The sequence below is a fragment of the Crinia signifera genome, chromosome 3 (assembly GCF_055691185.1).
Source record: "Crinia signifera chromosome 3, ASM5569118v1, whole genome shotgun sequence".
Lineage (NCBI taxonomy): Eukaryota > Metazoa > Chordata > Amphibia > Anura > Myobatrachidae > Crinia > Crinia signifera.
Window position 1 is genome coordinate 317,669,402 of NC_139219.1, and position 13,074 is coordinate 317,682,475.

The 13,074-nt window shown below is 42.6% G+C and overlaps 1 protein-coding gene across 1 annotated transcript in view; it reads right to left on the reverse strand.

The window, feature by feature from the left end:
• The window catches only part of LOC146064823 (cytochrome P450 2K1-like), a 43,024-nt gene that overhangs the window by 22,377 nt on the left and 7,573 nt on the right, over positions 1-13,074 (reverse strand). Inside the window, exons 3-4 of the mRNA XM_083178725.1 lie at positions 8,072-8,234; positions 3,109-3,258 (exon numbers count right to left, since the gene is read on the reverse strand). Of these exons, the coding sequence (XP_083034851.1) occupies positions 3,109-3,258; positions 8,072-8,234 (313 nt within the window). The remainder of the gene's footprint in view (positions 1-3,108; positions 3,259-8,071; positions 8,235-13,074) is intronic.

Consider the following 13,074-nt stretch of genomic DNA (forward strand, 5'->3'; position numbering starts at 1 on the left):
ACATCTCTTCTATCTAGCATGCTATTCGAAACTAGCTAGATAGTGTGCTAGATTTTGCACTATATCTTACCGTGGGTACGCACCTTTAATACATCTGCCCCAATGTCACATACTGTAACTATCTTTTCACCTTTAACAATTAACACCGAGCAGCCATTTTAACTTTCCTAACACTGATCCTGCACATCACTTTTATTTTTATACTAACAGTCTGATACCTCACTGTTATACTAACACTCTAATATCTCACTGTTATACTAACACTCTGATATCTCACTATTATACTAACACTCTGATACATCACTGTTATACTAACACTCTGATACCTCAATGTTATACTAACAATCTGATATCTCACTATTATACTATAACTCTGATATCTCACTATTATACTAACACTCTGATACTCCACTGTTATACTAACACTCTGATACCTCACTGTTATACTAACACTCTGCTATCTTACTATTATACTAACACTCTGATATCTCACTATTATACTATAACTCTGATATCTCACTACTATACTTACACTCTGATACATTACTGTTATACTAACACTGATACAGTATCTCACTCCTTTTTTCTTTTAACACTTACACTCTGACACTCCACTTTATCTTTTTATTTGTGCAGTGCCCGGTGGTGGTCATATTATTGTCCAATACTATGCCAAGAACTTCATATATTATATATAAAAATGTAAATTGCGTACGGTGCACCTTTTACTCTGTACGTACGTTGTCATGCTAAGTCTCAGGTAGCACATCCCGTTATTGGTAGCTAGGGTGTGCAGTCCAGCCCCCCCCTCCCCCCCTCCACTCCTGTATAACTTAGGTATAATTGTTCTGTTACCGCCACTGTCAGAGTAACACCCTGATTCACCACAATTGTCATCCAACACAAGCACTGACTGAGTGCTGACTATGTATACCCCTGTAACATTGGCACAATATGTCATTGCTTGTTCTCTGAGTCACCTATCACTGAGGAACAGACTTAAATATCCCTAAACAATAGTATTGTAGCATCCACTGTCACTCTCTTATTACGCAAGTCAAGGAGAAACGAACTTATATTGTACAATGGCATCCATTCAGGGAATAAAGTAAAAATGTGGACATTATAATGAGGTTTAAGATGGGAGGGATAGGGTTAGGAGGGTGATAAAGTACCAGGCAATCAACTCCTAACTGCCATTTTACAGACCATGGGGAAAATTTACTGAGAAATTGAAATTCAGCCAATGCCGGGTATAACTGCATACGACCGACATCCGACATATTTTCAGGAAAATACAAATCGTAAATAGGGCAGTTTACTAATCGTATTATGGGATTCATATTTCCTAATGGCGTAGCAGAACATATTTTCTTCGATTCATATTAGTATTTGGCAGCCGTATTTACAGCCCCCAAATACAAATATGACTCGGCAGCCTGCATGGATCAGTCAGATCTGTGCAGGCTTCAGTGTGTAAAAAATAGAAAAAATAAATAAATGATTTGAAAAAAATGGCTTGGGGTCCCCCCACATGGCTAGAACCAGCCCCAGAGCTGGTCCTGGTTTTAGAAATTCAGGGATTAAACCAAATAGGGGTTCCCCATAATTTTTAAAACCAGCACCAGGCTCAAGGGGCAGAACTGGTTTCAAAAATATAGCGGACAAAATGAGTAGGGGTGCCCCATATTTTGAGAACCAGCAACGGGCCCAAACAGCCAGCAGGGTAATTCCACTGGTGGGAGAAACTATTTATACTAGTTCCCCTGGTGAAAGCATTATCCCCCTTACTGTTCAGCCCAGACAGGGACCCTGAGGGAGTGGGGACCTCCCAATGAATGGGTCCCCCTCCAGAATTAACCCATCCCAGGGCTGTCCCCAGTGGCCCTAGATGGTGGGCTTTAAGTGTAAAAGTTAGAATGAAACTATTGTGTTATATTGTGGAACTACAAATTCCAGTCAGCCTGCACTGCATGCAAGGACTTGGGGAACCACATGTCCCAGCATGCTGGGCAATAATGGGCCCGCTGGGTCTTGTAGATCTACAACATAATAAATAGTTTAATGAAACACAGATACAGAAAAAAGTACAATTTTATTACACACTGCAATCATACACACAATATACTCACCAATTGAGTCCACCGCAGGTCTGTCCCCTTCTCCAGTAGAATCCAAGTGGGCAGACCTGTGGAAGGAAATTATACTTACTGACTCCTTCGGCCAAGATCACATCCTCTTCGTTCCATGTAGCATCCCGGGACAGGTGAAAAAAAAATACGGGAACCAAGCCGGACTGGGAGTAGCAGAGGTTTGTTTACATTCTCCTCTCCTCCCCACGAAATGTGCAATTGGTTGCTCATCAGCCAATTAGAAGCCGAGTTTTGGCTCAGTTGGTAGGAGAGCAGAAGCAGCAACCAAGTGCTAGTGTTGTGGCTGCTGCCAGTCATGACGATAGTGTAATTAATATGTAATAATGCAATATGAACAAAATCTGGTGCTCAAGGGCAAAAAAAAAAAAATCACCTCTGCTAAAAAAAAAAAAATTGCCAACATTTGAATCCATTATTACAGACGTCCATGAACTTTGTAGTATTGTATGGCAAATGTCTTCGTCATAGAATTTGTTGTTGATTTGTATGAACATGAGTTGTTTTTCACATTTAATCAGCTGCTGCTTCAAATGGTTTCAATAGCTTCATAAAGCAGAGAGTATTCTCCAGTGTGGTGGAGTAAGGTAAATTCCCCCCCGTATGAAGGTGATACACCCACCCAATGGACTGTCTGTCACGTAATCTTTAGTTTGATCCACACATGGATTTTGGGTACAATGGCATTTTATAGGCCAATAATTAGCAAATTTTTAAACCACCCAGGCAGGTGAGGAATCGCTATTCTGGTAAATAGGGAATAATTCAGACCTGTTTGCTAGGCTTCATATATTCGCAGCCTAGTGAGCACATAAATGCCGCCTATTCTGGCATGCACAAACCCCGACCATCGGGGACAGGGCCGTATTCGGCCCGCTGCGAGCGGGCCTGAATTGCCCCCAAAGTACCTACAGTGTTCTGTAATCTGTGTTCTTGTGGAGATTATAAAGTAACTCACCTCCGTAGGATTTAATAGTCTGTGATAAGTAAGCGGCCTCCTCAATGATCTTGTTTTCTATACTTTTCTTGCCCATTCCAAAGTCCCGTAATGTTGATATAGTAAATCGTCTCATCACTTTCCAGTTCTCGCCGTTAGCAAAGATGATGCCTGCACAGAATAGATATATAAATATATGACAGTGCTGTACTGAATCAGAGTACTGTACATAGCGGTAATTCCCAATATCTGGCCAAATCATACTTGCCTACTTTTGAAAACTAGTTTCAGGGATATTATTGTTGGTAGCAGAATTTAGCACGTTCCCCATTGATGGGGCGTGTCATGCTCCACCCAGAGGGCGTGTCTAGTTCCATATATGGAGAGATTGTGAAAAGAGATTGTGAATGAGGCACCTAGAAGCGTGGGTGTGTAGATGAGCCCCAAAGCAGTTAGTAAGAGATACTTTACCTGGTAAAGTGCTGGGAAATGCTGCTGATGATTCAATGTAAATGTATCTATCTCTCATTTCTTTTGTTCCACAAAAATGTAACAGTGTAATGTGGGGTAGGTGACATGAGGGAGATTGCTAGACGAATGAGGGAGAGAGGGAGATTGGTGCTATGTCAGGGAGTCTCCTGCAGAATGCAGGAGGGGAGGTAACTATGATGTAACAGTGTAATGTGGGCTAGGTGACATGAGGGAGATTGCTAGACGAATGAGGGAGAGAGGGAGATTGCTGCTATGTCAGGGAGTCTCCTGCAGAATGCAGGAGGATAGGCAACTATGATGTAACAGTGTAATGTGGGCTAGGTGACATGAGGGAGATTGCTAGACGATTGAGGGAGAGAGGGAGATTGCTGCTATGTCAGGGAGTCTCCTGCAGAATGCAGGAGGGGAGGTAACTATGATGTAACAGTGTAATGTGGGCTAGGTGACATGAGGGAGATTGATACACTAATAAGGGAGAGAGGGAGATTGCTGCTATGTCAGGGAGTCTCCTGCAGAATGCAGGAGGGGAGGTAACTATGATGTAACAGTGTAATGTGGGCTAGGTGACATGAGGGAGATTGCTAGACTAATGAGGGAAAGAGGGAGATTGCTGCTATGTCAGGGAGTCTCCTGCAGAATGCAGGAGGGGAGGTAAGTATGATGTAACAGTGTAATGTGGGCTAGGTGACATGAGGGAGATTGCTAGACTAATGAGAGAGAGAGGGAGATTGCTGCTATATCAGGGAGTCTCCTGCAGAATGCAGGGGGGAGGTAACTATGCTGTAACAGTGTAATGTGGTCTAGGTGACATGAGGGAGATTGCTAGACTAATGAGGGAGAGAGGGAGATTGCTGCTATGTCAGGGAGTCTCCTGCAGAATGCAGGAGGGGAGGTAAGTATGATGTAACAGTGTAATGTGGGCTAGGTGACATGAGGGAGATTGCTAGACTAATGAGGGAGAGACGGAGATTGCTGCTATGTCAGGGAGTCTCCTGCAGAATGCAGGAGGGCAGGTAACTATGATGTAACAGTGTAATGTGGGCTAGGTGACATGAGGGAGAATGCTAGACGAATGAGGGAGAGAGGGAGATTGCTGCTATGTCAGGGAGTCTCCTGCAGAATGCAGGAGGGGAGGTAACTATGATGTAACAGTGTAATGTGGGCTAGGTGACATGAGGGAGAATGCTAGACGAATGAGGGAGAGAGGGAGATTGCTGCTATGTCAGGGAGTCTCCTGCAGAATGCAGGAGGGGAGGTAACTATGATGTAACAGTATAATGTGGGCTAGGTGACATGAGGGAGATTGCTAGACTAATGAGGGAGAGAGGGAGATTGCTGCTATGTCATGGAGTCTCCTGCAGAATGCAGGAGGGGAGGTAACTATGGGCCAAATGTGAGCTTCACTGAGAATACAATTTGCCTCAAACACTTGTGTACTGTTTTATTGCATTTCTTGCTGTGTACAGTGGTGAGGGAAAGTCTGAGAGCTGTGTTATAGCTATAGCTGATTTATATTGGTTTTATATTGTATTACTATACTATATTTCACCTAAGTGGGTATGGGTCATAGGGTCCACAGTGACTAGGACAACGACTAGTGGTCGACAGTTAAAAGGGTTGACATGCATTGGTCAAAAGGTTGACACAAAAAGGGTTAGCGACTGCTTTTGCATAAAGTACACTACAATGGGGCTGCAGGTCAGTGCAAATTGAAGTGACTGGTCCCGTTGCAGAACCCTGCTGCAAATGTAGCCACACGATACCTATGCATTGCGGCATGGCTGGCACGACTACTGTGCCTGTGAATAAGAGGAGCACATGCACGCACACACCATGCTCTCCGGCCGCAGCGTGTCACTGTACATGTGCACATGGGTACGCATTGCAGCAAAAATGAGCGCGGCTGTATCTGTATAAGATGTAGCGGGACACATCTGTAAATAACTATTACCTATTTATTTTAATACTTGTTAAAAGCCTGTCAAAATGACGGCTTCTGCAATGTACTTTCACTTTGAGCTGTGACAATTTTTTCTTTCACTTTGAGCTGTGAGTTTTTAGTCCCACCCTTAGGGCGGGATGTATTAAAATACATCGCCGCCCTTCGCGCCCAACCGCCGCGATGCCAGCGCATATGTACTAACATATGCGGCTGGCATCGCGGGGCGCTGACGGAGACACCCCCCCCCCCCCGCGATACCTGTACTGTGGTCTCTGTCATCTCCCTGCCGCCTGCTTTTAATAAATGTATTGTTTATTTAATTCAAAATGATTATGTGGCTTATATTTATGTACTGAATGTAGCTTCGCCTCTCATTGTATTAGTGACAGTTTGTCGCTCATACTCCACTCCTTTTTGTCCAACTTGAAAGGCTCACACCCTTTTTTTTGAGGGGCAGCAGCAATATCCGGTATAAATCCAAAGATTATATTGAATATTTGTCATACTCCCTCCCTTTTGCGCTCCACTGTGAACTTAGGGTCATTTTTTGATGTGATATATAAGAAACGGTTAATACATAAATAAATAATAGATATTGGGGAAAATTTACTAAGGTAAAATCGTACAAAAAATTCATATTTGTACAGCAAAATACGATTTTTTTATGCGTATTCGTATTTTCAGGATTAACTATCCTGAAAATACGGTGATGTGTATTCGTATTCATGGTGTATACATGGCGTATTCGTATTTTTGAATGCAAATACGAATGATTACGACATCGATAGAATACACTTATTTTTAACATGAAAACAACGTACTTTAGTCATTTAGGGGGACATTTACCAAAATGGATTCGTATAATAAAAGTGAAAAAAGTCGTATTCGTAGGCGTATTGTCGTGAATTTCTGGCGTATTCGTGAATTCGTAATTTAAGAAGTAAAAAAATCGTACTATCGTGGAAATTATCTTGGCGTGAACTTGTGATATTGAGGTCGTATTTGTATATCAAAATACGACTACGCATGTGTACGAAAAGTCTACACCATCGATAGAATACGACTGATTTTTGCATGGGCTAGGCGTGTTTTCCTCATGTACTAAAAATTCGTATTCGTGAAGTTGTAAAGTCGGATTCGTAAACAACTCCCATTCGTACAAAAATTTGTGAAATAAAATACACCCTCCTTGACAAGGTCTATTTTAAAGTGTATTTCACCGGCTTCAATGGAACACATGTGTTATCATTTGAAAAACACATCACACACACACACACACACACACACAAACACACACAAATATCGACTATAGGACAAAAAAAAAAACCTAATGGGACAAACTTTGAAAAGGACAAGACAAACAATAGCATTTCAGAACAATACACACTCAGAAATCACTTTGAACAAACTCACCAAAAATCACCAAACAACTCACCACTGCACCTCTCTCCTACACACTCCAAACTACACCCACAACAAGTTTTGGCGCCTCCACGACTTATATATGGGTGTGAGAGCCCTCCCCAGTGTAAAAGAGATACACCAATCACGCTTGTAGTTTCATTTTCGTAGTGAGCCATGTGGTTGAATATACGAAAATTCGTATTTCATTTCACGACAAATTCGTGAAATAACGGGCTTTTCAGACAAAAATCTCTACGACATTCGTATTTCACCTACGAATCTACGACACTACGAAAACATGCGTAAACCAACATACGAATGCCTACACCATCGGAAAATACGAATTTTAAAAATACGACTTTGTAGTAACTTACACTCCGGAACACGACTTTTTCAAGATCACTATCATTCGTACACATTCGTATTTCCTACGAATACAAATACGAATACGAATTTTTAGGGAATCCATTTTGGTAAATTTCCCCCTTACTAACAATTTGTATTTGTAAAAAATTCGAATACGAATCGAAAACGCATACGAATCGTAAAAAAATACGCCAAAAAATACACCTTGATTTGGAAGTGTATTTCACATCTTAGAATTTTACACATGAGGAAGAAATCAGAAAATGACCCCCAGATGATCAAAATCACAAATGTGTGACTTATAAAAGGCCACTAAGCGCACATACACACTTTTAAAATTATTTATTTGTACATTTTTTTTTACACTGCAGCCTGCACGGATCTGACTGATCCATGCAGGCTAAAACCTATACGAATTTGTATTTTAACATCAAAATTTGTATTTAAAAATACGAATTTGTATTTAAAAATACGAATTCGTATCAGAAAAAATACGAATCAATACGCCTTCGGATAATACGAATCAGTCAAATACGACTGATTAGTAAATTATCCTCCGGAATACGAATGAAAATACGACTACACCAGTCGTATTCATTCGTATTCATTCGTATTAAGAATACGAATACGATTTTTTGTATTTGTATTCTTAGTAAATTTCCCCCATTGTGTCTAATATTTGAGAATTTTAGGGTGTTTGTGTGTATATAGTATAATATCATATCATGTACATTCAGTATGTTAGATCATTTTTATTTGAAGGGAAATAGAAACCGTTACCGTAGTCTTTTATTATTTTAGAAACGATTGGGGATTTTGGTCTGTCAGAAAATTCATCCGCGTGGTTTACCAGAGCATCTTTGATGGCATCATAACCACTTAGGACCACCATCTTTTCTAGGCCCAGCTGGATGCTGTATACTGGGCCGTACTTCTTGGACAGCTGTAAATGAAATAAGCAATAACAGGAATGATCAGCAATATAGTCAGGAATAAATGACATGATGCCACTAAAGGAATCATTCCCTTCAACTGGTACTCATAAATATTGGAATCAAGGGGGGGAGCAGATATTTTTTTTTACCAGGGCCCAGGCCTGCTAGAGGGGCCGGGGCCTGTTCCACCCTCCTCCATTGCAAGGAGCAGGGCAGTGGGGAGAGAGATGACAGACTTCCGCCACAGCACAGCCTCTCACCTCAGCTCAGCATACACTGCTCAGTGTCGTGTGTTTAGCTGGGGAGAGAGACAGCTGCAACGGCAGTCTGTCCTCTCGCTCTCTCATTTTTTTTTTTTTCATGGGGGCGTGGCAATGCTGCTCCAAGAGGCCCGTCCCCTCCATTTTACCGTATCCGGGCCGACCTGTCTTTATCCCTGCTCATAAATAGCATAGCCTGCATTTCAGGGTCAATTCCATGTCTAAAGAATATCTCACAAAGGGGATCCGGACTGTTGTTCTACATGTGTTAGGTCACCAGTCACTATTGGTCGACACAAACAAAAGGTCAGCATCAGTGGCGGTTCCAGCGGTGGAGCTGCAGCACAGTTCCAAATTCAAATAAGGGAGCCACACCCACTGCTAGTGAGTCAGTTTGGAATGGCAGTTGGTGGAAGTGGGTGTGCCTCCCTTTTTTGAATTTTTAACTGTTGCTGCCCCTCCTCTGGAGCCGCCACTGGTCATCATGGTAATGGTCCACACATAAAAAATGTTGAACTAAGTTTCTCATAATTTATATTTTTTAAACTTTACCATAATGTACCATCCACGTGGACAACGATTGGGAATATTAAAGTGTGGTGAGCGCAAGGTACCTGGACTGAAACCACTCTCCATGCTCAAATTGATACTGTTACTGTAGTGAAGAGATTATCTTTAAAACCAGGTAAGAAGGCTATTGCAAGCTTTAGGCCAACAACTGAAACTTTAATTGTTCAGGTACCTTTCACACAGAAAATAAAACCTGGGAATTACCCTGGTCCAGGAGGGAAGATCAGGGTTTTTTTTCTTTGTGAAAAAGTTAACTTGGATCGAAAATTCCAGAGCTTTGACCCTGAAATTTACCAGAATCTTAATTCCAAAATCTGGGTCAACGGCTGTCTGAACAGGTGGGACCCTGGTTTTTGTGATTAATACACAGAAATGCACTGTGTAGATGTAGCCAGAGATGCTGAGCGGCTGCTGGGAGCAGGAGATGGGGAAGCGGCACCAGCGGCCGGGCCAGTGATGCGGGGAGCGGCAGCAGCTGGATATGGACTGCATGCTGTAGAGGAGCAAAGTAACCTGGCGCCGGTGAACAGGAGGCTGGACGAGGCTAGTTAAGAATGAGTCTAGCCTCCTCTCCTCTTTCCCACCCAGCCCCACCTCACTCCATCATCCCCTCTCCCCCCGTCCTCACCCCCATCACCTCAGTCCCTCTCACGCCCCTTTTCACCTCACCTCTCTCATTAATCCCGCTTCTGTGCTAAAGGGGTCGACAGGGGAAATACCCAGGGGTTTTGTCACTGTGTGAATGGGGGTCAGAGATTTTACCTGAATTTTTGTATTTGGGAAATACCCCGGTTTTGGGGGTTTTCTGTCTGAAAGTGGTATAGTATTGCTGTATGGAATAAAACAGTGTGGTAAGAAGTCTGGCAGTCTGCATGGAATCTGCTGAAAATAAACCTCTAAAAATGGCCGCCGCCTTGGAGGACAATGATGCTAGAGGTCCTACTGGAACTCTAGCGTCTGTCAGGTAAATGCAGTGTATAAAGTGAAACCAGTAAGTGCCAAGATTTAGGGAATTCTGGTGTGCCTGCTAGCATGTAAACCCTGGAAATGAGCACGTAACCCCCGGCATCAAGCACGAAACCCCCAACAACAAGATTTTAACACCTGGCAATGCGCAAGAAACCCCTGGAAACAAACCTGAAACCCCTGGCAACATGCAATAAACCCCTAGCAATGAGCATATAACCCCTGGCAATAAGCATCCATCCCCTGGAAACGAGCATGAAACCCCGGCATTGAGCATGTAGGTAAAAAATTATACTCAATGTACAATATTTTTTTGGGGGGGGGGGGCTCTATAAACTTTTTTGGCCCAAAATTTCTAGTTACGCCACTGTATGTAGCGATGTGAATGTATCATGATCCATCATCACTTTCATTTATCATCATTTACATTTTCATTTTTCCAGATCAGTGAAGAATAAAAATGGTAAAAATAAGAATACTTTGAATGTGCTGGAAACAATGTATATATTGAACAATAAAATATTTATTACACTAAAAAATACACACTGGCCAGTGATATGAAAGTTACAAAGCACACAATTTTTTGGATAACACAATAAAAAACAATATTTATAAAAGGAAGAATTCCTACAACAGATGGTAAACTAAACAAGGATGTAAACAGCGCTTTTGGACCACACCATAAAGATTTGTGTAACTCCTTTTAATTTCAATCACAATTTAATAATATTAAAAGTTACTTCAGCATAGATAATATTTCTTCCACCGGCCGGTAGTATAAAACAATGCGATAATAATAAATATAAAAAATATATTGAATTTATACAGTAAACATATATACAGTATAAATACTAATTGACTGCACCCTCAATTCAATGCTGGCTTGTTGATAATTTATACAGATGGAGCGCCTCTCATTTTTGCTGGCGCTTCGCCAGCGCCAGAATCTGGCAGAGAGGCGCCCCATCTGACTGAGACGCGTGTGCGTCTCACACGCACGTGCGTCTCAGTTTCCCTCGGCGGGGGGATGGGAACCCTGTCCATCTCCGCTTCAGGGAGACGGACAGGGTTAGGGGGGCGGCGAGGTGGTGGGGACCCAGGGCGACCCTCGACGAGGCGGCGGGGACCCGGGGGGAGCCCCGTTGTAAGGCTACGCGTGCGCATCTCGTGCGCGCGCGTCCCCTTACGGCGACTGGCGGGGGATGGCGGATGGCGAATCTTCCGCCATCCCCTGCAAGAGCGAGGCCCACTCTATCTGTACTTAGCCGGCTTTGTTACTAGAGCTGTAGATGTTAATCATTTTGTAGCTAATGCTGCTTTCACATTGCCTAAACGTTTGAGACCGGGAATTTTGAAACGGTATTTAAAACAGACAGCATAGTGCATATTTAATGAGCCTCTCATTACATATGTGCATATGTAATGAGCGCAGTGCATATGAATGAGCCGCTCATTACATATGCGCATATGTAATGAGCTGCTAATTATATATGCACTGTGCTCATTACATATGTGCATATGTAATGAGCTGCTCATTACTTATGCACTGCGCTCTCATAGCTACTGCCTGAGTCCTATATACCGTTTCAGAGCCATTCACACTGCATAAAAAATGGCTCTGAACGTGTAGGATCTCTGCTTTTTACCCGTTTGCAAATACCGGTTATTTGTAACCAGTAAATGCAGACTGGTGTTTTCACACTGCAGCTCTAACTTTTTTAAAAGGCTAAAAAAATCGGCTATATACCGGTTAAGAGTTGCAGTGTGAAAGGGGTACAAGATGTTAATTGAATGGAAACAAATGTTTAAATGTTCCTTTTAAATGACAATAGCCCAAACTCTTATATAGCTTTAAACAAGCTTGAAGCAAGCAGAAGGTTCTGTAAACAGCAATATTGCTAGCCACAATGATTAAGTAGCATCTCCATTGCAAATTGTTGTTAGTAAGCTTTTTTAATAGTAAAGTTTTTAGTAGCAGTCAGTGTAATTAAACCAGAGAGAAAATAAATGAGCTATACTATGCTCTACTCCTTGTCCTCTCTGGAGATATTTGTAATCCACACGCTGGGAGCTGTAGGAACATCCACAGGCTAGTTCCCGGCTGCTGGTGCCTCCATTAAAACGCAGCCCTATCTGAAATACTAAGCCCGGACATGAAGGCGTTTCACCGCCTTTCAATCTCTCGGTGGCTTCCTCAGATACATCAGAGGAATCAGGGCTGCCACTAGGAATTTTGGGGCTCGGGACTGATTTCCAGCAGGTCATGAAGCATTGACTTCTTCAATGCAGGACGCCTGCGGCCAATTAAAATTCAGCACCAGCTGGTGAGCCAATCAGAGCTCGTGTACTGGCAGCCGGTTTGATTTGCTAATGGTACACAAGCTCTGATTCGTTTCGTTCAGTGCACCGAGCGCAGAGCAGGCAGTACAGTGGCAGTAGGTGCGCCAGTGCAGTGGGCAAAATGAGCTGCACAGGCCCTTCCAGAGGCCAGGCCCAGGACAGATGTACCCACCGCACCCCCCTATCGGCGGCCCTGTGAGGAAGCGTCATACAGCTTTCACTATCAGCTGCACACCTGATTGCCGCTGACCAGGAGACGCTGAAGTCCGGGCTTAGTATTCCAGATAGGGCTGCGTTTCAATGGAGGCACCAGCAGCCGGGAACTAGCCTGTGAATGTTCCTACAGCTCCCAGTATGTGGATTACAAAAATCTCCAGAGAGGACAAGGAGCAGAGCATAGTATAGCTCATTTATTATCTCTCTGGTTTAATTACACTGACTGCTACTAAAAACTTTAATACTGTATCAAAAAAGCTTACTAACAAAGATGTGCAATGGAGATGCTTCTTAATGATTGTGGCTAGCAATATTGCTGTTTACAGCACCTTCTGCTTGCTTGCTTCAAGCTTTTTTGAAGCTATATAATGTAGCTTTCACATCACACTTTTAAAACGGTATATTGCCTTTTAAAACGTTTAAGGCTGCAGTGTGAAAGTGTCATAGTTGAAATACCATTTAAAGTTAACTGGTATTTCAACACGTTTAAAAAGCA